The sequence below is a fragment of the Seriola aureovittata genome, chromosome 3 (genome assembly GCF_021018895.1).
Source record: "Seriola aureovittata isolate HTS-2021-v1 ecotype China chromosome 3, ASM2101889v1, whole genome shotgun sequence".
Lineage (NCBI taxonomy): Eukaryota > Metazoa > Chordata > Actinopteri > Carangiformes > Carangidae > Seriola > Seriola aureovittata.
Window position 1 is genome coordinate 13,916,251 of NC_079366.1, and position 26,687 is coordinate 13,942,937.

General features: G+C 39.6%; 1 protein-coding gene across 2 annotated transcripts; it reads left to right on the forward strand.

Moving 5' to 3' along the window:
* Positions 1-1,699: 1,699 nt before the first annotated feature.
* On the forward strand, positions 1,700-26,687 carry LOC130164236 (uncharacterized). 2 transcript variants are annotated; one of them, XR_008826583.1, is made up of 5 exons: positions 1,700-1,808; positions 21,840-21,934; positions 22,071-22,152; positions 22,305-22,622; positions 24,128-26,687. XR_008826583.1 is itself a non-coding variant. In XM_056368840.1 (4 exons), the coding sequence occupies exons 2-4, from the start codon at positions 22,092-22,094 to the stop codon at positions 24,526-24,528; spliced, it is 780 nt and encodes a 259-aa protein (XP_056224815.1). In that variant the 5' UTR covers positions 21,743-21,934; positions 22,071-22,091; the 3' UTR covers positions 24,529-26,687. The 2 variants fall into 2 exon arrangements, 1 of the variants encoding a protein (XP_056224815.1); XM_056368840.1 differs by lacking the exon at positions 1,700-1,808 and having other exon boundaries at positions 21,743-21,934.

Below are 26,687 nucleotides of genomic sequence, written 5' to 3' on the forward strand. Positions count from 1 at the left end.
TCTGCTTTATTGTGAATTGGTCACACCTCATCCTTCACATGTCAAAACACACATAGTCAAGATAGATTGTAGCACCATCCCAAAGAAGGTTTCGCTGAAAAGTCCAGCAACACTGTTTCTTCCTATTCAAATTCTGTCAAAAACAAAAAGGAAGAAGAAACAGGTAACAACAACACTGATCAAATCAGTTTTTATGCCAAACTCTAACACATTGGTGCACGCTGCATCAGCCAGTGTTGCATGTTCCTAAAAGTTCAGAGTAGCTAGTGGTAGAGCATTAGTGTAGCTCTCTTCATAAGCACACAGTACAACCAATTGCGGCAAAATGTTATTGACAGAAGCCCATTAAAACCTCATTACATTCCCTGCCATACAGTAACAGTAGCACATTGTGGCCAAGCAAATTGTGCTGGAGCTTGCTGGTTGTGGTTGCAGGCCTAATGGAAAATCTCAAAAGCTTTCAGTGCTGAGAGGAAATTAAAATTGTGGTGAAGTGCAGCTTCATCTTCATCTATACATCTCAACCCATATGGTAAAGCACGCTAATGTGCCTCAGAATGGGCCTATTGTGTCTCAAAGTTTTGTTCAAATTGAAAGAAAATGGGCGAACGCATTCTTGTTTTTTTCTTAATTAATTAATAATTCAGTTCAGCTCTGTTTTTTTCATCATTCTTATGCTAATGCTCACTCAGAGAGCTATAAAGTAAAAAAACAGGGAATATGAGGTGGATAAAGATTAGCATGTGTGCTGTTTTTTCAGTCAGTAAAATGGTGGAATAACTCGAACTGTAGTTCATGACAGTTCTCTTCGAAATTCAAATGTTGCTGAAAACATAGGCTACACATGACCTACACCATTCCCTGAAATATTCCCTCCAAGTGTTAATATATCGGTTGAGTAAGAAAACTCTTACTTGCACTGAAGCTGAATGTTGATCTTCTTTATAATTAAGAAAAAATTATAATTTCAAATCACAGTTTTAGTGGCAGTTTCAGTTGCCTTTGCTGAACACCTTTATTCTTACTATCCTGCCCTTGACCACAGTTGTAGCTCTGCAGGGATTTATGTTTTACTCTGTTAGTCCGCCAGGTCTCCGCTCATCTCCAGTCTCTGTCTGAGACCTTGGATGTTTGAGTAGCATCTACACACAGACAGCGCCCTGCAGTATCACAGCTTACTGTGGCCACCGTCCACCTTGGTGTTTTCCATGTAACATTGTATATTTTATAATTGCTGCTTACATGTGGTGTAAAGCTTTGTTTGAGTTAATTAAATCAAAGGGTATTTTATCAGGTCTACTACAACAGTCTTGACATTTTTGTCTTGTAACTCCTTAAAACAGAGCATGGAGGTGGGGGGATTAACACTGTGGGAACCACTGAATCTGAATTACTGTGTGTCCTTTATCTTAAGCATGTAAACACAAAGTTTAAATACCAAAACTAAAAAATGCCGCAGACATGTCGCTCTCATGATAAAGGACTACACAGGCACAAGCTTACCACACACAGCAGATGGAACAAAGAGGAAAACTGCAAACTATAGATTTTCATTGAATGTGGAGAAAAGGAAGGAAGAGCACTGTGTTTGACACTAGTGAATTCACGTCTATACTAAAGACAGGAAGTCAAGGTATTCCAGAGACAAAATAGTTCATAAAAGGAAGTGACTCAGCAGTTCACATCATTGATGTTAGAGTACAGACTGAAGTGGTCGAGCAGTCAGTGTGGGTGTGATATAACGAACAGTGCAGGAGAGAGATGAGAGTTAGACATCATTCAACAGCCATCAGAGAGAAAGGCAAGAGGTAAGAGAAAAATTGCTTTTGTAATTAGCAAGCTATTGTCAGTACAGCAGACAAAACCTCAACAATTGAGGTACATTTGCTTATGATGCTGTCATGTTTGTAAGTGCATGATTATACAACCACAGTGACAGCCAACTGACAGCTACAGCAGTGTTGCGTAGCATATGCAAAGTTTGGGAGATTAGGAGAGTAGCAAGAATAGACTTTACATTATGAGATTGAATTAATCCAAAACAATCACAATCACAGTGATCACAATCATGGGACAACTGAAACATCCTGCAGATGGTGAAAACTGTGGGAAATTGGCATTTTTGATGTGTAACTTAGCTTCAAGCACAAGGGCTAAAATCTTTCAACAATGGGGGATAAGCTTTCTGCCTAACTTTTGTTGGCAAACTTTTATCAAGCCCCGAAGCTCTGTGAGAGAACTTTCTCAACTGGATTAAAATTACATTTCTGAGGATTTTGTTTTGGCCAAAATGTCGATGGAGCTACTCCCTTGCCACCAAAGTAATATAGCAGACATGTCCTAAATTGACTGCCTCAGCATGGTGCACTTTCCAGTTTTATATAAGTGTAATTTTAACATTGTATTTGGTCCAGGCTTGTTCCAATTTTCTCTGAAGGATAATAAACAAGAGGATTCTCAGGAAAAGGCAAAAGGAAAATATTCCTAAAATATAGGAACAAACTGCAACAAACCTAGTGTTTTAGTGGAGAAACAGGAAGCAGTATTGTAAACTTGGAATGTGATAGCTCACTTTCATTAGGAGTGTCCCTGATCTCCCTCTTCAAAAATATAAACATGATTGTTCCTCATTCAATGGCAGGTTACAGAACACGATAACAGACAGGTTCAACAAATAAATGACGGGGAAAAAATTAAGGAAATACACGTACATATAGAAGAAACTTTTTTTATGGGTCTATTAGTTTTTATGTTTTTATCAGATATATGGCTGAGGATAATAATAATAATTCACTTTACCTTTCGTAAATTAATATTTAATTCAGTTGACATATTTTAAAGACACAGATCACAATACTACTGGTGTAAAAAAGGTGTGTTCTGAAAGCCACCTTCTTACTGTCACTTAAAAAACTACCTATATATACTGCACAATCAAGCTAGTTTCCAAAATGGTGAATTTAACTTAAACAAGGCTAGGTCAAAACCTAGCATCTGGCTGGACCATGTATGGTTAATGTGTGACACTGAGGACGTTATCCATCCTTCCGCTGCTTTCATTTGCCATGTTAAAGTTACTGCATAATGTGTTAATACAAACTCAACACCGCCTGTAATCATTTAAAATTAAAAGCCCTCTAGCATTTCAGTGGACAGCAACCCTCTATGTCTTACCAGGGCTGTTAGTTCTGTGTTGACCTGCTGCAGGAAGGGTATTGGCTAATTTCAGGTTGCTGGCATTTTTGTTGTTTACATGCTATTCATCTGCCAGTTTTGCTTAGCTTAGCAGTTACAGATGGCTTCCCTCTTTCCCTCTCACTCTCCTGCTCTCTCTGCTCGGTGTGTCCTATGTTTAGTTATTCCTCTGCTACCTTTAATAATCATGCACAGAGATGACAAATGAATGTATAAGGTGTAACGCTTAATGCGCAAGTTTGGTTTCCACACATCTGCGCATGCATGTAGTGCGTGCAATATCATAACTGATCTCAGAATGGTAGAAGATGAGTCAAGGACAGCTTGACACTTTGGCTATCGTTATCCACCTATTAAAGATCCCGCAATAATCCTCAATGCGCATGCACAAACCAACAAAACAGGCTGAGGTCATCTCTGCTTGACAAGCTCCAGCATTTATCAATGAGACACAGTCATACCTAAGCTAGCTTTCAGAGACTATACCATGCTGCCACCGCCAGTGGGCAGAATATTACATGATGAATGCAAACAGGCATCAGAGCCTTTATGGGACAGAACGCTGATGTGATATCAGATGTAAGGACAGATATCGCTTCCGCATCAGTATTGTTCTAATTGATGTCTAATTTTAGCTTCAACCGGGCAAGCATTGCTTTCCTTGCTTGCCCTGAAAGCACGACACTGGTAGAACTATGATCACTCAGTCAGTCAGTCAGTCAGTCAGTCAGGGACATTTGCAATTATAAGGCTGGCACTGCTGTTGCAGTCGAGCCAAAAATGAAAAAAAAATGTGAAGACAACATTGCTTGCAAACACTTACCTGTTTTCACATCCAGCAGAGAAACATTAGAGTTGTGTCTCTGGTCCAGTATTTGCTCTCCTGAAAACTCCTGTTTAGCCACCAAATGCTCCTCTATGTTCACCTGCTAGTTTTCAACTGTTTGTCTGATGTCCGGTGCTGGGCACATAGCTTACAGTGTTCTTTTAAGATTTTGGTGAGAGTGAACCAAAACGATAAAGTTGCAAGCTGTAAAAAACAAAACACTTGGTTATAAGAGGCTATAAACTCTGATCATTCTATGAGGCCTCATCATTACAAGCAAGCCTTTTACATAATTAGTGCCACGGGTGCTCAGCTCCGAGGCACTCCTCTACAGCTAGAATAGCTGAGAGGAGTGCCTCGGGGCGGAGCCCTGAGGCATCTATTAATCTTCTGTTTCGGGTTTATTATTCTTCCGCCAAATTTCGGCGCGTAACTCGTCCCGCAGCTTTGAGAAAACCCCGGTAATATATACATCAAAACGTGCGTCTTGATCCTGAAAGGGGTGCTATGACTTTTGGTGTTAAAATTCCAATTTTTCCCAAAGTTATTCCCAAAAAACTGGGAATAAATAATGCATTAGAAATGCATTGGAATTTTCTTTAGAAACCCACCTTTTTTCTACAAAATTGCACCTTTTTTCTGAGTCACCCAGCTCTCTCATACCTGCACGTAGAAATGTGATTCAAACTATAAAACGGAGGAAAACTTCTGCTCTCTCAAAAAGACAAGAACTGTTTTTACATAACATGTAAACTTTTCAAACTGTGAGCACTCAAAGGAGGAGTGCAAATCACTTTTTCTTCAAAGTTAGAGTGAAAGCGTCAGTTGGCTAGAGTGCGTGAAGAAGTAAAAAATAACCTTTATTTTTATTTTTAACTCGAGCTCGCGGCCAAACCGTAAAAAGGAGACAAATAATTCTTTCTGAAAATGTAGACATAGTTGTTGGGATTCATAAAATGTAACTTTGACAGGCAGGGTCTGCACAAAATTTAAACGAGGGTGCCGAGTCCGGCAGCAATACCTGTCTCACTCTCATTGACACCTAGTGTAATCGTCTTTTTTTTTCCAAAATAATCTCACTCTGTCTTCGCACTGAGCTTCCTCACTCATTTTAAGGAATATCTGAATAAAATAGAGACTGTAGAAACTTCTGGCTTCAGTGTCTGGCACGGTCTTTTCGGTTTATGAAAAGAAGTAACGGTTTTCTCATAATTTGCAGTTGTTTGAAGCCATGTAGAAGCCAAATTCTGGGCAGATTTTCACATTGCCTTGGCAACGGCAGCTCCTGACCTGTGTGCGTGCGTGCGTGCGCCTAGCAACCAGATAACCAACTCTCCAAGCTCCGCTAGCTTTATATTAGCCGCATGTTAGGTCTTAAATTACATTTAGTTAGGTCTTAAATATGTAAGTCCATTTACTGCTTCCTTCGTTGCTTTTTGTTTTGTTTTGTTAAAAGAGTGAATGAAGTTGTGACGGTCTCCGCTGAGACAGAGGAGAGGAGAAGCTACTAGCCCTCTCTCGCTGTCACTTCTAGTCGCGTTGCTCTCCTCCCCAGTAATGTTAAATTTAGCACAGAAAAAAACATAATAGTGGTAATTTAAATAGCGGTTCATGGGATTTATTAACCCTCAGGGGTCCCTCTGTCCTTTTTTGGACAATTTCTTCACTTTTCTTTTTTTATTTGCTGATCATTTTGGCTGTGTTACAGCTGAAGGTATGGATTTCTGCAAGAAAGTGTATTTTTTGACATATTTTTAAAATCTAATGTCAGTTACTGTTACAGGTCTATTATACACTGGTAACACATTTTGTACCCTCGGGTTCCTCGCGTCCAAAAAAGGACACACAAAGAAAATGCTATAAAATCATCATATATCAATATTTTTTTCTGCTTTTTTTGCATAAATCTCTTAAACCACTTCAGTTCTGCTCAAACCTACCAAATGTTTATTAGTTTTCAGGATTTTAACCCTTTAAATGCCAGTTTGAAGACATGTTGCCTCTTGTTTTATCAAAAAAAACAACACAGAATATGAGATATTTCCCACATAATACATGATGGAGGGATGTGACATTGTTTTATATCAGAGTCTTTTATATCAAGACATTTCTCAAAAGCAGAGTATGATCAGGGTGACTTTTGAACACTGGAAATAAATCATGTACTCATCCCGGCAGTAGCCCCCGTGGCACTCAAAATTTCCCTGGAATTTTCTAGTTCACCTTAATATTATAAACAAAATATCAATTATAGCAGCACTGAAGCTGCATGATCGAATAGAGCAAACCGAAGTAAATCTGACTCTCTCACAGGTCAGGCATTTTTTTGCGTTGCCACTACTCATAAAACCCATGCATGCACAATTGTTAACTATGTCTGCTGTTCCTTAGAGGAAAAGGGGAAAGGGTCAGTAACCCATTACCTAATGCTTTTTCCTGTCAGTGTTTCCCTCTCTACTTCTCTTAATGTTTCTTTGTCCAAGATCATGTGCTTTACTTTCTGACATTTTCTAAGACAGCCCTGCGGCCATGCTTTGCGTTGTCTCAGTAATCTAAGGTGACTGATTTGACCAGCCAGCCTTTGGCAATCTCTCTTCTCGAACTTCTATTGATTTTGACTATCACCTAGATTAGAGCTACGTTCAAGACAAACAGTGCTCTGACAGCAGCAGACAAGCCCTGCTGCTTGCTGCTGAGGCTGTCAGACAAAAATGTAAGAGTCAGTGGGAAGCATAACCACTAGATTAATTTTCAGACATGCTTTGATGTTTGAAATGAATGTTAATATAAAGAGTGCATATACTTCTGGCATTTTGTAGAGTTAGGAAAATAATTCCCTTCCAGTGTAGGGTGTGTGTCTCTCTTCTTTGATGTAAGAAATGAGATGGAAACCCCACACCCCCCTTTCCACAGTGAGTCTCCTAGAACAATAGTTGCTGTCAATTTTAAATGTCGTGTGGTGGTGGCACACATACATGACTGTGTGTTTCTGTGTGTTGTATGGAAGATTTTTCCCTTACGTCTGTGTGTGTCCTTCCTACTTTCCGCTCCCGCGTCCCTCCAACCATCCTCCCTCAGGTGGAAACTCCTCTCTTCTCCAACAAGGACACCACTTAACACTTTAAGTCCGCCGGGATTGTTGTTGGAGGAACATATTATTGATGCCTGTCCTGGTTTTTTCCGTATTGGTGACCTATAAGGCAAAGATAATGGATGACACCTCAGCACCTTCTCCAACCAAGGGAATTATCCTCAGCATTGATAGAAGCCATTTTCATCAGCAGTCAAACTGCTCATTTTATATCACTAATGGACAGGGGTATCATTTATGAAGGGTAATGCCTTTTAAGGGGACATCAATGGATGCTAATGATCTGACCGGCACTCTGTTAGAAGCAATTCTTTGCAGAATGACATTTAGACTCATACGTTTATGAGGTGCTTCCAGTGATGAATGGTAAGCGTATCAAAGTGATGCTGATGGCTGAATATTGTCAAGAACTCAATATTCACTGGTTCATTTACATTGGAGATGGTGCACTCTGCAGGTGAATAAAAACACTGTAGTTTCCATTTGGGGTTTTGTCCTCAACTTCCCTCTGCTTAGAGCACGGCTTGTGGAGCTCAGCTTACCTGTGAAATACTAAAAACATCTGGAACACATCTGGGATGATCCTCTCCCTTGTGACTTCTCTTCTCTCACTGTTGCAAAAGTCAAAATAAACACATAGTTCAATCCTTCCTTCCCTCATGCAATTAATTATTTATCAGGAATCAGAAACACTTGCATGCATATTTGCGAGCGCTTCTTCACACACAAACACACACACACACACACACACACACACACACACACACATACATACAGTATGTTTACACCGTCTCCCCCTCTCATCACTGCCACATTAAGGTCCCAACAGCATGCTGTAAACAAAAGCATAAATCACTGATGCTTCTCCTCAACTGCCTGACTGAAATTCATGGTTCTCAGCTCCACTAAATCACAGCGGACGAGTGCCCAGGGGAGGCTAGAAGGCTAATACACACTGTCCATGAATACCATCAGCAGCGAGGCCAGTCCTATATGTCTAAACATAGTCAATTCAGAGATGGATGGGCCCAAGACGAGCAGCCATAGGGAAGGTGAGAACACCTATAAGGCTGCAGAGCGCCTGATAATTGTACACAGGGTTTGGGCTGAAAATGTGATACCAAGGGACAATTTGAGGGAGCATCCTCAAAGAGAGATGGCACCCTCATGGTTAACACAAACATTCAGCCAGTCCATCAACCTTAACAATAGAAGAGGAAGGAATAGAAGAGGAAATGGGTTTCTTTCCCTCTACGGGGAAAATCTTTACACACAGGAAGTGTGTGGAGCCGCCACTGAACTAAACAGCAAATCTATTTTGTTTGTTTATCCATACCAAGAGCACTAGCATGTTATATCCCTTAATGCAGTTAGCACATGAAGTTTTAACCCCCTGTGATTTGTTGCAGTGTTGTGGTGTTACTATAGCATTGCTATAAAGGTGTTACAGTGGTGAATCTGTGCTGTGAAGGTGTTGTTTCTTTGTATTTTTTTTTTCATTTTAGCCATGATAGCTGCATGGCTCTAGGATGAATCCTACTGACTTTGGTGATCCGTTGGGGCTGTACCTGAAGTTCCACCATGACGTTGACCATTTTAGATTTTTATTGAAATATCTAGACACCTGTTGGACGGATTACCATGTAGCAGATATTCGTGAACTTTGGTGATCCTTTAATTTTTACTGTGATTTATGAAAATTATTATCTTTATCATCATCGTCATTATTATTATTACTTCCTGTATCTTTTCTTTCCAATCTTTGCTAAACCAACACTACATTTAATATCATAAAATCTCTGCAAAAACTAATTTGGCTGTAGACTCGTTACTGCATGGCTCCTCCTCCTCCTTCTTCATCCTTTGATTGTGATTTTGTAGCAACTTGGATGCACTCACCTTGCCCTGTGAAGGTGAGGCACTAAAGCTTAATTAAAGGAGCTGTATTGTAAGCACCAGTATGCGGACATCTGTGCAGCCTTATTATTAAATGAAAAATAATTTCTCCATCAGACATGGATGGCTCATAAGAGGTCCCTGTGTGCTCTCACTGTAATTACCATAATCATTTCCTTTTTAGTGTGAAGTGGTTGTCACAGTGGTGTTAGTCACACAGGGGGTCATCTTTTTCAGTGAAGCATCCTATCATAAAACACCTTTAGAAGCTCGAATCTCATCTGGGAGTTGGGCCAAAATAAAGGATATGTTTGGGCCCAGTAATGCTGCAATAACATATCAGCAACTGCAAAGTGCAAGCAAACAGAAGAGGCTAATCCTCTGCGAGAGCAAACATTGGCGTCAAGTTTGAGCACGGCTCTACATTCGCTAAGAAGGTAGGCCAGCTACCCTGCACACTCTGAGCCAGATTAGCTTCCTGATTCTGCAAAAACATGCCTCTGATCTCCTCAGAGCTGGTTTCAGAGTGATAAACTCTCCCACAAACATAAATTTGTCCTGCATCAAAGCCGCTGACAAGACCACTGGGCTTACCGGAGGCATTGGATATGTATCTAAATAATACATTTCACCCATTTACAGTCCAAACAAAAGATAACAAGAATACCCGAGATGGTTGTTCCTTTGGAGATGAGAGAGAATTACGGCTTGGATAACTATGATTATGCGGGACAGAATGATGTCGAGCTGGTCAAGAACAACAGCCTGAATTTGATGAATCACATGCAGGAATAGTGCTAATGGTAATAACATCATTCTGATGCTGCTTATTAAACTAAACGTGTCAAATTAGAATTATATAAATTATTTATCACGCCGAAAGTACAGTTCATAAACTTACAGTATTCTGCACATTGTTAAGCCACACGTTTTCAACAAGGGCTGAGTTGTTAAGATTCAGCGCATAGAATCAGAAACTGCACAATGATAAATACAGATCTAGGCGGCAACATGGCTTAGTGTTACATATTTAATGCATAAAAGGCCATGAGCTTCTAATTTTGTGCCAGTGCAAAAGCAGCAGTGGTGCTTATTCAGTCCCAATGGCACTTTCACAAGTTCATGTTTTGTCGCTGTTGTGCTCAGGTTTAGGAATTTGAGGTCTATAACTTCATGTCATTGGTGATGAATCTTGGGATTGCTACACATTGTTACTGATGGGTCATGCAGTAGGGGTAGTTTTTTTAAATTTTTGCTATGATGGATAACAGTACTCTTTCCATAACCTTAACAGAGTAGAGGAGCATGGCACTACTATTGCGTTGTTTGTCTCGTGTAGGACACATTTTTAAAAACGTATCAGTACAGCAGATATAAATATCTATTCCACGTATTTTTCTTTGTCAGACCCGGGTGCCTACATTGCCCACAATGCTACTCACACTGTTCAGTTGGAGAGTTGAGTGTGTTATGCCAACAGCAGCTAATGTAGCCCTGAGCTGCTTGCCTCAAGCAGAGATGAGGAGCAGGCCACAAAGGTCTGGTGAAATCACTTCTTTCTCTTTATCAGACCTCACACAGCCACAAAAGCCTTTATATAACTTTTTTTTCTCCACATATGCAGAAGTACTCCCCAAGAACTTTGATGAGTTTATCCAAACTTTTGTTGCCATGCACAGATACTCTAGAGAGAAAGAATTTTAAAAGAATCATTGAAGTCAATCCAGGCCTTTGCAGATGTTTGGATTTTCAGCTCTACAATCAGTTAATTAATTCAAACTTTATTTGCATAGCACCATGAATACAGTCACAGATTACTGCAACTCAAAGGTCTTTGCAGATAATCGACAAGGTAATAATAAATCAGTACCAATGTAAGAAATAAATCAATCTGATACTAATGCACACGAGAAATAGAGATTAGAAAAATGAAATAATAAAACCAACAAAATAGATTGCAAAGAAGCAGTGCAGCACTCTGTTGTGCTGTAGGTATCATATGTCTTTCATGTCAGTAATCACAACATTTCATCCCAGGGTTTTCTCTCCAGTCTCAAATCCCTCAAAGTCCTGTTCCTGCCAGTTGCAGCAGGCAGCTGCGCTACAATCAAGATTATTCAATTGCATCCTTTTGAAGCCTGTAGCAGCCTGTACATCATGGTGAGATTGATGTAACACGAGGCCACAGATGGCAAGGCACAATGCTCCTAAATGTCTCAATGGTCATGCACTAGCTGCAGCTTTTTCTAACCACGAGGGTAATTTCTGCTTCCATTCAGCTTTGTGTACGTCAGTTTAATGGCAACTGCGATGTTAAGTCCTTTCAAACATGTTAAGTGGAATGACCTTTAATGTCATATGATCCCAGAGAGTGAACCAATTATCCGCATTTATGGCGCAAAAATGTCAAGAAATGTTTCATTGATCTGACGGTCTCGGTTGATTATCCCACTGTAACGTGATTTCATGTTGATGAATAGTGTGTTAAAGCGGTGTGTCAAAAACAGAGAAGTGTTGAGCACATGAACAATGTGCCATTAACCTTTCCTGTCTACATTTTCTGTCACTTGTCTACACTTTTAAGTTTTTGCTCTTTTTCACTGAAAAGGTCATTTGTAACTGTCAGGAATAAAAGCAAGAGGCATGATGAATCATTCATGATATCAACTCCTCTTTCTGTCACGCAAGCTTCAAATATATTTAAGAATATATAGTGAAAAAATAAAGAAAGTAAATGAGAGTTTATCTACCAGGTGGATCACTGTCATCAATATATTGTCAATTACATGCTACATAAGCATTTACAGGAGATCTGTCATATCTCATCCCATTTGTTTAAATCTCACTTTGTGCTGTATAATTAATATTTCTAACAAAACACTTAAATGATCCTGATTGTGTTTAACCATTTAAAAAGACAAAGCCGTGTAAGTGGCTGTAGTGCCACATATCTAACTCAGATTTATGTTTTGAACTGTGCCTTACTGTCGTGTGTATTCTCAAACCCTTTTGCTAGTAATTAAATGTTTGGGATGGAAGACACAGCAGGACCCAGTAGGACATGCCTGAGCCTGTGCCAGCTAGGAATGCTGACAGATGTAAAACATCTTTCACAATCTTCCAATTAAATAAAATGTGGGATGTGTGAGTTCCGGATTAAAGCAAATTAATCGTAATTAAACTGAAAATAAATAAATGCCAGTGGACGAGGCTGAGTCCCGGCTCTGGGTCAGTCTTCGTATCTTTCCTGGATCCTAGAACGATATCATTTCTGTTCAGTCCCAAAGTGTGCACGACTTCTCTCAACCCATCAGGACTCGGTCCTTCCCTTCCCTGAGCACTCTCACGGTGGGCCCTCCAATAAACCTTCCAACAGACATTAACTGTGCGATAGCAGCCTTTATGGGTGGAGACTAGCTCGGGTGCTGTGTTTATGAGAGCAGCGAAGCTTCCAGATCAGCTCGTAAATGTGATTCATGATTGTGTGTGATGGAGATGTCCTCGAAGTTTGAGGGCTAAAACAGAGGGCACAGACAGAAGGAGTTCGGCGGAGGGGCAGCAGGGGAGTCATGGCATGTGTTGACGTGATCTGAGGATGCCAAGGCTGTGAGGAGCAAAAAATAACGGATAAACTGGAATTACAGACACCACAGGAATGTGAATGTTGGGCCAGGGACTACAGAGTCTGTATTGTCCAGTTTTTTCAGATATCATGAAGTAAGGTGTCAGGTTAGGGGAAAATGGCGTCTTCTTTGAGTATCTGATCACATGTCTAAGCCTTTAAAGTTTTGAGGGATTGTCAGCACATGTGTGTCTTTGTTTGTTGACACACAGTAAGGATGTGTCTGTAGTGACTGTGTTTGCCACTGCGTCACATTCTGTCTTTGTGCACTACATCTCTGTATTGAATGTCTCTTTATGCTACTGCTTTTATGTCAATAACTGGCCTCGCTGAGTCTTTCAATGCTGCTCATGTCAAGGCTGGTATAGTAATAAAGTAACTGGAGGATTGTTATATCAGTGTTTTTATCAGGAACTGGTAGCATCTTCAAAGCTTTGCTCATGATCTCGAGGACGTCTTCAGTTTATAAGAATGATATGTGTGTTTTACATGTTTTCATTTTCTAATAACAAACATGTATCTACTCTTAGGATTTATATTATGGATATTTACAGCGATTTGAGGTTGCTGCGGCTATGCCTTGCAAGTAAACAAAGGTCTAAACAGGCATGATACACATTTCCAGCAACTTTACTGTGGCAAACCATGTTCATATGTTCCTTTTTAGGCCTTCAGCACAGTGCTATAAAGCACGCTGTACAGATAATGTGTGACGATTGTTCGTCTGTGTTTTGTTTATCAATACAAACTACAAAATGTAAGCCTGCACCTATATTCCCAGTGTTACCATCACTGTAACAACTTGCATACATATTAATTTTCTGTGGAGCCGTGCATTAGTGTCTCATCACAGAGCGGGCTGCAGGAGAAACTGTACTAGCTTTTTAAAACTACATGTAACGTCTTAAACACAAACACATATGTGACTGTGTCGGGCATTGAACAGTATCTTTGAATGTCAAAATATATAATGCGGATAATCTCATTTGAGGGTTTTAACTTTATGACTTTAGTACCTCGCTTGAGAAAGGAGGTGGAGAGGCTGCTTTGGTGCATTTTAAAAAGGTTTTCAGTTGCTTTGCATTTGATAAATCACTGTCCACAAGCTTTGTCTCCATACTAATTCAGTAGTTATTTTGTTGTGATGTCTCTTTCATCACAAAGTCAATAGCAAGCACAGACTAGATAAGGCAGAGAGATTTCATTGTGCACGTTGCAGAGAGGACCTGATGTGCAACTTAAAAAAGGTTTACAGATGCACCATTCTACCTTTTCACAGTCATATTTGTATCTTGCTCTGACATTTGTATTGTTACCAGAAACCTTGATAGAAAGCAAAATATAATGCTGAATGGTAATGTCATGTTAATAGTAACAATCCAAAGTGAGATGCCTGGCTTAGTTTGATTCCATAATGATGCATGTTGCTGCACATTCCTTATGAAGGAGTATTTGATCTCACCACTAAGCAAGTTATGTATTAACTTGTTCTGAAGATTATCCAAGAGTAGAAGGAAAGTCCCGACTACATGCCACAACCCACACACTCTCAATAACACCCTTTATTATGATCTGTGCACACAAAGCAGATAAATTCTGTTTTTCACAGCATAACAGGTATCAGAATCCTCCTGTGACAGTTTGGGAAAAATGGTTCAATTTTATTTAAGTGGCGAGTCACTTGCCACCTGCACGCAGCCACTCCAACAAACAATCTCATCTGCTGCTCAAACTGTTTTGTTTCTTTGCTCAAGACACAAATTCTGCACAATTTAGAGCTTTGCTCTTCTTCTCCTGAGCTCCTCTCACTCACGGCTCTCACAGGAGGAGGGAGTAGCATTGATTCCCTCCTGCCATTTCCTGGATGTCACAAGTCAATGGCTGTACTAACTTAGCTCTACACGACCATCCAGCTGATGGCTGGAAACTGCTGTCAGAGTTGCTAAGAAGGGAGGTCATGAGGAAAGGCTGAAAGGGCAAGGATAAGAGAATAATGTGAGGCAATCATCAGGTTAGGGTGTATTTACTATAGCAGACAGCTGCCACTTCCAGTTGGTGCACTAAGGGTATAGAAAGTAAAGACTGGGCAAAGTTCATGTGAGTTGAAGGTGTGGCAGTAGGAGTGGGGGAAGAAAAAAAAAAAAAAAACCTGGCTGTTAACCTGGAAATACTGTGAGGCACTGAGAACAAAGATTGTTTTCATAGAGATACCACTTATGTTTGTCTTTGTCCTGTAACCTTGACCAAATCCTCCATGGATATAATAACGTAGGCTACATTTGCCTGTCAAATAAATGAGAATTCATAAAGAGCTGCTTGATTTATGCTGAGAGGTTATTGCTTCATCAAGTGTTCATAAATCTGAGTTAACAACATGGTTTTTTGTAATGAGACAGTTTTTTGTTTGCAAGAGCTATTTTAACAGAGAGTGTATATTGTAAAGCTGACCCAGATAAGGACTTTTTGATCGTCTAAAAAGGAGAAATAATTGTTTTCTTCGTAAATTTTAAAACTTGACAAAGGTACAAACAAACATTATAATTCCTTGCTGTTGCCCTTGAAAAGTAAACCAAAGATAAACAAAAGAGAATTGGGACAAAGTGTCAAGTGAAGTTAATTTGCATAGCTCAGTATCATAATTATAGTGGGTCTCCATGGGTTTTTACTGGCCCACAACAACAGTAGCAGTTCCCATCCCAGTTCAAGCAATCTGTGAGAGACTGACAACAGTAAATGTCTGTTCAAATGTACAAAAGAATGATGTGTGACAGTGAGAAATGCAGAAATGTCCAGGAATTATAAATGCCTTCCTCTGTAACTGTTTTGGTGATTCATCATCTGTTCAGGGAAAGCCAGAAAACTACAGCATGTTCTCACACTTTTAAGAGCTTTAAAAGCAAGTTGTTATTATGCATGTGCTGTACGCGACATTCAGTGACAAGACCTTAATGTCATTATTGCTGATACTTTGATCAGTTGAGGTGATCAATCTTTGAGGCTATCAAGTAATCCTTGATAAAGAGTGACCACATCTGCCCTTTTTTATCTGCAGAAAACATTGTAAACCTGATATAAACCTGTTTGTTCTGACATAAAACATGGAGGCTTCAGTCCAGTTACTACAAATACGGCAAGTTACATTTTTAATTCAAACTTGCAGTATACAGCAAAATGTAACTTGGATTTTTAAAGAACTATTTGAGTTATGTTCTAGCACAGCTTGGATTCTTTAAATCTTGTCGAGCCTGAGCTTTACTGTGGCTTTGTGAGTGTGTGCGTGCATGCGTACGTGCGTGCGTGCGTGCGTGCGTGCGTGCGTGCGTGGAGGCAGGGGGGTTAACAGCTTAAATCTTCAACAGGAATTAGATACACAGGAATTATTCTTGCAGCAGAATCTTCAAGGCTCTGATGCAATGGAAGATCAGCAGCTAATGTAATGCAGTACTCCCAAATGTGTTAAAGCAAATATTTAATTTCTGTCATTCAAAAACCAACTTCTGTTTGGTGTCTTAAAAATCATTTATGCACTCAGCTGCATAATTCCTGATCATTTTGTATATGTGGTAATTAGAACGATAGCCGGTGTTTCAGTGATTTTGGAGAACAGAAGTGACATCCAGGAGAAGATACATGGATCATTCTTTGTTTTGAGCTCTGTGACATTGAAAGCATGACAGTCTAAAAAACGTCTTGACTTAGAGATTTAGGTGGTTTTTTTTTGTTTTTTTTACCTTACTACAACAAAATCTACCTGACTTATCACCATAGCAACAGGTCCAGAGTGCGACTCAAACATTACTGGACTGGACTAAGTGAAGAATTACCGTCAAACTTAATTTAACACTTTGACACTAAACAACTTCAGCGGTTTATTGCAAATCACGTTTAAGCCACAGATAAAACTCAGCAATATGGGTAATCTGGTCCCCACAGCAATTAAATACAGGATAAAACCAGACATCCTGTGTAAATAAGCCACAACGCTGCTGTCATGTAGGGCAGGGAAGGCCTGTTTCCCCTGCAATATGAGGCAGTGAATTATGTTTGCGTATTGCACACGTGTGTGTAGGTGTATGTACACGAAACCAAAGCCAGATTACAGACAGGGCTAAACATGAACATGCTCCAACCTGCTCCACTGCAAATCTTTTGAGCCCAAAAGCCCCAAGCTACTTGGTGTCATTTAGTTTGTTTAATTATCATTTTTACAATTTTTTTATTTAAAATTTTGTACAGTAGGCACAACTGAAATAATTCCTTTTCATGATAGTAACTCTGTACTCACCATTTTAATTGCTTACATCTGGGAATACAGCAACATCACTCTAAACAAGTCAGACAGGAACTGAAGAACTCAGGTGATCATACAGGTTTTAAACCAGTGCTGGGGACTCTTCATTAATTCATTCTTTTTTTAAAGTTCCTTTGGTCTCTGTAACTGTATAGCCATTTTATAATCGGTTTTTGACGGAAATAATTAGGAAAACTAGGAATTTTCCTAAAAAAAAAAAAAAATCTAACCTTGACCAAAAAGTATGGATTTCTGCAAGAAAGTGTCTTTTTTGACATATTTTTAAAATCTAATGTCAGTTACTGTTACAGGTCTATTATACACTGGTAACACATTTTGTACCCTCTGGGGTTCCTCGCGTCCAAAAAAAGGACACACAAAGAAAATGCTATAAAATCATCATATATCAATATTTTTTTCTGCTTTTTTTTTGCATACATCTCTTAAACCACTTCAGTTCTGCTCAAACCTACCAAATGTTTATTAGTTTTCAGGATTTTAACCCTTTAAATGCCAGTTTGAAGACATGTTGCCTATTGTTTTATTAAAAAAAACAAGACAGAATATGAGATATTTCCCACATAATACATGGTGGAGGGATGTGACATTGTTTTATATCAGAGTCTTTTATTTCAAAAGACATTTCTCAAAACCAGAATATGATCAGGGTGACTTTTGAACACTGGAAATAAATCATGTACTCATCCCGGCAGTAGCCCCCGTGGCACTCAAAATTTCCCTGGAATTTTCTAGTTATCCATTTACTATTGGAAACTTTACTCTCCATGTATGTGTAACTGCACACTTGCCTGTGGACATGTTTTAATGTTTGACTCACCTACTGTCGCGCACCAACTTAAACACTGAATAAATTTTGCAATTACTTACAATTGATTAATTCATTGGACAAGTACCAATTAAGTAATGTTTCTGTGCCCATATAATAAATACCAAATTACATAGTCCTTTCTAGAAATCTTCCAAGAAAATTATTTAGAAATTATTCAGAGATAATAGTTATGTGTCCACAGTTTTCCACAGAAATGAGAGACACCAATATTTGGGTCACTTTTGGTTTTACTTCCAGATTAAGTGGTTTAGAAAATCTGGCGAAACTGTCATTTGAACACTTGTGTTTGTTGCCTTTTTGCAGGGAAGTCAATTGTTTCCATGTTTGAGCAGTACTTTGATGAGTGCGATGTTATCAAGACCAATAGAAATGATGGCCAAAAACTATAGGACGCATGAAACAACAGCTTTGACACTATTCTGAATGAAGACTGAGTGGTTTATTGTTTCTGTTAAAACAACAGACTTGAAAGAACTACATGGGCAGGGTCACCGGCCGCAGGAAGCTGAGAGTCAGAAACAGTCAAACAAAATGATTTTATCGGACATGAAGGGTGTAAAAATGAGCTAAATGCATTCACAGAAATGAAAATAAACATTTAAACGGTTATCAAGCCTAACCAGCATGATTTTTATTTTTTTTTTATTATTATTGTGAGTGCCTATGACACAACATTTACCCCTCAACTCATCAATGAGTCCAAAACTGAGAATGCTGCCGACTGACAGCGATGGGTCACTTCAGATTCGTGGACAGATGATTACTGTAAAACAGAACATCTAAACCTCTAGGTCACTTCACATCAGCAACAAGTGGGAGTCTGACTGAGTGAATGCTTTGCACATCTGAATGGGACAGTACATTAGCCTACACAAAACGGCAGAAACCCTCAAGCTAGCCATTATGCAAGCCCTGCATGAACACCATCTGAATGTGTTAAAGTGAGCAGAGACAGTGCAGCCTATGAGTTTAATTTACGCTACGGGTGCGGGCCACATCGTGGGACATTCATTACCAGATTGGTCCGGATTTGATTTAGACATAACTGCAGTTTGCTTCTGCTACCGAGCGTTGCTGGGTGCTGGTGTGGGTGCAGGGCTCATGCGAGACTACGAGGTGTCTTCTCCCTAAAGGGAAGGGTTCGAACAAAGTTCAGAGCAGATTTAAGTTATGGAGGGCAAACAGTGAGTACAGCACTGAGCTGGGCACAGTTACTTTAGACTATGCATAGAAGCTCGTAGCAGGCTGGAGACAGGCTCACTGTTGGGTGTCTGTCTGTATCAGGTAGAGGACATTGAGAGGAAGTCAACCACTTCTGAGCCACTTATGAGCTCAATCACTCCCTAACTGTAACCACTTAGTTGTAGTTAGTCCATAGACTTGACATTGCACTCCTATGACGTTGTCAGACTCATGAGGGGCAGGAAAAAAAAGATCAACATCAGTGTAGCAGAACCAGCCAACCATCATATCATCAAAACCAGGTGCCTACATTACCTACAATGCAACACAACTGCCAACAGTTCAGAGCGCGATTTTGGGCATGTCATGCTTGTACCACCTAATACAGCCTTGAGGCTTTAGCTTCAAGCAGAGATCAGGACGGGGCTCGCTTCTTTCTAACCTCACACCCCAAATGTTTTATTTTTTTTATTTTCACACTTGTTGTAGTCATCCAATTCAAGCAACGCTGTAACATCACTTCAAGCAATTTTATCAGATTTCATGCAGCTCCCTCTGGAAGCAGTAGTACACCCTGAGACCTGTAAACACACTTTGATGTGTAAAATCAGTGGAGCTGCCCTTCACCCAAACCTTGACCACAGGCAGATTAGAAAATGCTCATATCATCTTTGTAATGGTGATAGGTCATTTTGCGGGGCACTGACTGAAGATTTTGTCATTTAGGAAACTGTTGGAAGCCAGTTTAAAAAGGTACCAACATACTTGAATGGATTTTGTTTGATTTGTTTTGCAATCCCTACAACTTTCCAATCTGATGGCATGACTTTGCTCCACACATGAAAGCATTTCTTCAGTTTCAGTTTTTCTTCTTCAAACGGTTCAACAAACAATACAACACAGTGCAGCCATCAAACAAAAAGACTGCATCGGTGTGCTGCCATGTGATTTACCGTACTACAGTACTACTGTGAGGAAAGCTTATACTACTCTGGAAAGTTAGCACAATATTCCATCAACACAACTGCCAGGTAAACCCTTGAAACTTGCTGTTCTCATCACAAAGTAATCTATGAGGAATGTTCGAAAGTTGAGCCAGGAGCAACTGTTTTGCCAACATGCTGTTCTCGGCCGCCCCTGCTGTGCCAGTGCAGCGGTTTCACACAGTGATGTTGTCTGTTAGAACAAGAAGCCGTTTCCATATGGAGAGATAAATAGATAATTACACATGGTGACTCACAGCCAGAGCCCCTCCACTGGGTCTGTATGCATAAGATTTCTGCTTCTCAGCGCGCTCTAATTTGCATGTGCCTGTTCGTACTCAGCAGTTTTGCAGGGATCCCTCACCAGGGTTACCTACAACCTGTGAGATCTTCCACCACATTTAACTCTTCTTATTAATGTCCCTGGAAACAACTACTCCTTTGTATGTTCTAAGAAAAGCAGCCACGGTATGTTTTTCTTCCATTTTGTGATTGGAACAGAATAATAGGACCTGACGTAGAGAATGTTTACACAGAGGAAGGGCATGCTGGGGCCTTTACGCAACACTGATACTCTACCTGTGTTGCTCAGATTTCTCCTGTTGTTAAGCGTCTGAGATCTTTCTGCTCTGCTTCCTGTCACTCTGTGTTTCCCAGAGCTGAATGAAGTAAATGCCTTGACTCACACACCGATCTCTAATTAACACTCGTGCTATTGAAAATCAATGCTTATTATGACTGGGCATTTATTGTGCAGACGCATATGAGAATGTTTTTAAAGGATGGCATCATTTCACAATGCAATGTCCTTGCTTGAGTAAACAAAAATCATCTCATTTTCACTTGTATTTGTCTACACTGAAGTTACTCTCTATTATTTTATATTTCCATGTAAAATAACATTAATTTACATGAACATTTGTGCATGACATACAGAGGAACACAAAAATAACTCATGTCACCACATCATATATCCTCATTGTTGACACTGAACGTGTCACACTTGTCACATTTCTTCATTTACATAAACATGGCCGGTGTGGTTTATTCCTCACAGCAGTGTAAACACAGAATCCTGAGCATCCTCAGTGACGTTCAGCCAAAGCTGAGATACTCTGGAGATTGAACATGCAGCAGGGGGCAGTTTTTCAGGGTTATAAATTGTATTGGATGAAAGCTTAAAAAGCATAAACAGGTCACAAAGAAGCAAAAACTAAAATTCTTTTTTTCTATCTCTTCTTGTTTTGCTATGTGTGAGTGAAAAGCAGAGGTGATTGATATGAATGTGTGTGAAGGTCATAAACATGAGTCAGTATTTTCTTACTACCCAGTGTTTGGCTTACCTGCCGCTTGTGTGAGTGGTGAAAAAAGCCAAGTTTTTGACTTGTGAATGTGTGTGTGTGTGTGTGTGTGTGTGTTATTGACATTCATCTCACTCTTCTGTGATTATTTCACTGCTTCCCATGAAATGACTAATGAACTCAGAATAAGACACAATGAAATCCTTAACTGAGTGAGAGTGATGCTTCAGAACATAGTAGATAAAAGCGTTTCCCTTGTGGCTATTGCCATGGAGATTGAACTATGTCAAATAGACATGATGAGCTCATGGCAGAAATCTATGGGAAAGTTGGATGCAGTGACATGAGGCAGTGAAACACTGTTGTAACACATCAAAGGCAGCCATACAAGTCCCTACTTGTGGTCTACAGTGTCATGAATAGGCCTTCACTCCCTGTCTGTCTACTGTCTCACACTCTCTTATTCCCTCACACACTCACAAACACCACGCTTACTTTCCCTTTCCCTTGTCGTTCAGATTATAGCACTCCACAATGATAAGCCGCTCGACTTCCTGGTAATGCCTCTTCATAATTTTCTAATCATTAACTTATGCGCTTAGGGAAAAGTCTGAAGGAGGATACATATACGAAACAGCGCTGTAAGGAGACTGCAAACCCTGGAGAGGAGCTGGAGAGAAGCACCGATCATCCTGAGGTCAGTTCCACTCAGATATAATCCGATTTGAAGACTTGGCAAACACGCTGCCTTTTAAAATTTAAATCAGCCTGCTAAGATCAGTGTTTCAATCTGCCTGAGATCTGCTTTAATCTGATTGTTCTCCCTGTTACAGTGAAATGCAAAAGCGCTGACAATGGGTTTCACAGCATTGCATATACTCTGCCTTGTACCTGCATTTACTTTGACAACACAAGGTATGTGAAACTATTTCAAACTATAGTTCAAACTGGGGGGGGGCTGCAATAATAAGAAAAAAAACCACAAGTAACAATGTGATTATGTTGATAATATAACTGAAAAGAGGCTTTTAGTTCAATTGAACCAAAATCTGTGTCTTTCTCTACAGAGTTGGTGGGACTGAGTGTGAGTCCCAGGATTACTGCAGATTGTGGCAAACAGGTTACTCTGCAGTGCAAAGTGTCCTCAACTCAAAACGGACTATCAATCAAACATTTAGAGTGGTCCACCACCCAAACGTCTTTATGCGCTGTGAACAGTGAGGGACAGATTACACACAACAGAAGTCTATTTAGTGACTTCCATTGTGAGTATGAAGAAGGACAATTGTCCCTCATCTTTCAAAAAGCGCAGCCACTGAAGTACCTGTGCAAACTTCGATCCAACAAGGGGATCCATTATAAATATACAACTGTGGAGTTACAAGGTGAGAGTTCACATCTGTTCTTATTTTAACAAACAGTATTATGTCTTAACAACAGCTGTAAAAGAGCTTCACTGAATGTACAAAATAGAAAAAGACTGGTTTAGTTTCCCTTTGGCTAAGTTTCCGCCATTGCAGTGGAGGCAGGACCACACTGATTCTTCCCTTAAAGGTGTCCTGCTGAGTTGACTAGTAAACAAACAAAAATTATGTTCGTTTACATTAAGTGTTACTTTCCAAAACAAACTGTGATCAGTAGAATAGGGTGAAACCACTGGACTGTGTATAGCGTCCTTGTGTGTACTCATGACAAACAAAACAGGGACACACTCATAAAAAACTGCTCTACAGTAAAAGTTGTAATACCACTGTGCAAAAAGCAAAATTCAAATTGTCATTCATATTTTTACTTATGTTGAAGTACAGAGTTATTAACAGGAAAATAAGCCTCTCATTACACAGAATGGTCATAGTGTCATATTTTCACATTTAATATTAGATTATTTTTACCACTGACACAGCTAATCATCTGAGAAACATTTGCTACCATTTTCTAACAAGACAATCTTATTATTAGCTTATTATTACTTTTGGCTTTATCACTGGGAATAAATTTCATGTTAATGTTTTACACATCGGAGGTTGTAAGAACAACCTTTGAGTTTTCAGATTGTAAAAATAAAAAAATCCATCTGTGTTTAACATCCTCCAGCATAAAATCGTTTTTAGCTAGTTCTTTAGATCAACAGGAAGACCACTTCCATGGACTATTCTTCAGCCACAAAAACCTGCTGAGCAGCGGAAACAATTTGATCAGGCTTAATAATTCATTATTCACAACTAATGGCTTATTAGAAAATGAGAAATCTACAAGTCCTTTTTAAAATGACATACTCACTTTGGTGGTCAGGGTTAGTGTAGATAAAGAAAGATTACAATTGTACATTAAAGAAACCCTTTATTAATGATATTTTTTAACGCAGACCTGGTGGATTTTGTGTATAAAATCTCAATATGAGAAAACGAGCCACCATGTTAATAAATTGATTTGATTTGACTGCAGCTCTTTCGCAGAAGTTATGTGGTTGAGCTAGCCAATTAGAGGATCTCTCCTTATGAGTTAAATTCTCTAAATGCTCCAAAGCCATTAAGACAAAGCAAGTTATGGTGACAGAGGATGAACAGCAGCAAAACTGATTTTTTTTTTTACAACTTGTGCAAAACAAAAGTTTTGAATGTGTTTTGCTAATCCACAAAGCATTAATAAATGATCTATTATCCACTGATAAAGACACAAGTCCAAACTTACATAGACTACCTTATAAAAATGATGTTTAATGTTACAGCTGATTGAGCCAATATGTGCTAATATCTATGTTTATACACTGTTGGGGAGTGTTATCTATTTAAAAATAGATTTACATGTTAAATGAAAGCCTGTCCCTAATATCAAGTGCCCCTAATGTTTTGTACATCAAATGTAATCAAAACCCTGGTTTTCCCCTCAGAGTGTGGTCAGATCACCGAGGCTGTTTTGACAAGTAAGGGTCCTGCTTGCACCTTCAACGATGTGTACCCAGACGGTGACGTGCACTGGTTTCACGGCTCTCACAATCTCTCGGCTGGGTCTACGGAGACCTCCACGGCTAAAAGTGTGGATGAAGGGGGTCGGCTAATTATCCATAGTTACCTGAAGGAGGGGAAAAGTTCAGATGTGCCCTACAATTGCTCCTTGAGGAGCAGCAAATCTGGTAGATACATTGCGAGTGCTTTGGTTGAGATACCTGAAGACCTGGTCTGGCGTGGAAAATCTGGATCTACTTACTCACCTGCCAGTGGAGTCAGGTCACAGGAAACTATGGGGACACTTTTGTATATTTCAGTCTTACTGGCTGTCACGCTGAAATAATGAATTTGCTGAATTAAATCCACATCATGGGGTGTGATAAAATATCAAGGTGAAGGGATGCTTAACACTGATTAAGAACAATGAGTAAAATTTAGGTACTGAGATTTATGTATTCTTTTGAAACCCAGGGCAAAGCACTCTCAGTTAAGTAAGTCATCTTGCGTGGTCCAAAGGTGAATTATTCTTCCTTTTAGCACTTGGCTGAAGTGAACAAGGAAATTACAGACTGCTGAGAGGTGATAACGAGGGAGTCGATAATCATTACACTGTATAAAATACCTTTGTTGTTTTGTTTCGATGGAGGGTCACAGATGAGGGAGCAGAGCACATCGGTTTCATTATACTCTTTCAGAAAACAACAAAGACACACATAGAAACACACACACACACACACACACTTTCATACAACTGCAAACACTCAGGGAGTTCTTTTGGCTCCTGGTTGCATTTAGTCTTGAGCTACACACATTCTGGCCTCGGATTATTTTCAGGGGTGTATATTTATTTCTGAAAGAGTGCGATGAAAATATCAGCTGACAGGTGTGTCCACCATGTGTCTACAGCACAGCTGTCTGAGTGTGTGTGACCGTGAGCACCATGAAAATAACATCTTGAACACAATACAGGCTTGAAAAGATGGGCTCTGCTGCAAATTCCCTTCAGAACCAGTGAAGTTTTTGTGTGAGAAATATCAGAAAGCTGAGCACAGGAAACCTCAGTCATGCAACGACTCTAGTGTTTGTGGTTGGATGCTGCCCTCTGGTGAACTAGTTGAGATCAGTGAAACATGAGGCTGTGGTTGCCGTACACCTTAAGGGAGGGCATTGGTTTGTTGTGCTCACCGAATGCAAAGATGATATTTAAAAGCAACAACAGTCGACAGTTTTCACAGGGACTACTTTTCTCTAGAAAGTAGTTCAAATGAAACCTGTCCACAGTGAGGTGGATTATCCAGTGACACGTAGTGAAAAAAAAAATCAAGCCAGTGCATAGAGAGGTTAGTTATCAGAAATCTGCAAAACTTTATATTTTGTTCCTTTTAATCTGAAATCTGACCAGGAGTCAGTGTCCTTGGTACAGCAGACACAAGTAAGAAGGGAGCTACAGATCATTTCACCTGCTTTGCATCTTCAACTTGCCCGTCCGTCTCTCACTTCTCAAGTCTTTGCAGCTGTAGCTCGAAGCTAGAGGACAAACTCAGCTCCAAGGCTAAAACTCTGCCTGTTTTTAACAGCTCAGTGCACCCTCTTTGGACATCTGAGAGCCTTTTCAAGTCAGAAAGACTCTCTGCTAATGGTGTCACTAAATCGGCGCTACACAGGGACAGGTTGAGCTTTTAGCAGGACGTTGCTGCGGCTGAGAGCCCGCTGGGTAAATGAAAACAGGGTCACCTTGACTATTCAACGCGCACACACACGCACACGCACACGCACGCACACACACACACACACACACACACACACACACACACACACACACACACACACACACACACACACACACACACACACACACACACACACACACACACACACACACACACACACACACAAACACAGAGTTAAATATTTGTGTTGTGGAATAATGATGTTTCAAATGTGCCGTTTAGAGAAATATTGCTTTTGGCTTTTTTTTTCTAAATATCACTCCTGACAAAATGAAATACACTCCACTTATTCCTCTTTGGCAGTGCAAAATTAAAGCTATTTAAATAAATGGCCATAAATTACAATAATAAATCACAATGATTTGTTTTAAAGGGTGCTGTTTGCTTATCTATTGCATTATGATACAATGTGAACACTGCTTGTTTTTGTGTGTACAGTCTTTTTCCCTGTTGAATGTAAAAAAGTTTTTTATTTTTTTAAACAAGAAATTTCAATCAATAAGTCGTGGCTTTGCTGAAAATTGCTCATCTTCAGAAGATTTAACAGCTTTTTTGTTTGCTATTGTTTCTATATTTGGGATTTTCATTTTCACTGATGTTGATGTTTACAACAAAATCCTATAACAATTGCTGGAGGTTTTCAGATAATAAAGAAATTAGTCAATAGAAAATGATTTGCTGGTTGTTTTCTCTACGACAATAACAGACTGGAGGCAATAGTTTAATCATGTATATGAATGTATGGTGCATTCAAAAGGAGGCAGCATGCTCA

What these genes read in the sequence shown, in the direction of transcription:
- LOC130164236 (XM_056368840.1), top strand. Translation starts at nt 22,092, where the DNA reads ATGGGTTTCACAGCATTGCATATACTCTGCCTTGTACCTGCATTTACT. An exon ending in ATTTACTTTGACAACACAAG is followed by an intron (nt 22,153 to 22,304) that starts GTATGTGAAACT and finishes CTTTCTCTACAG; the next exon opens with AGTTGGTGGGACTGAGTGTG. An exon ending in TACAACTGTGGAGTTACAAG is followed by an intron (nt 22,623 to 24,127) that starts GTGAGAGTTCAC and finishes TTTTCCCCTCAG; the next exon opens with AGTGTGGTCAGATCACCGAG.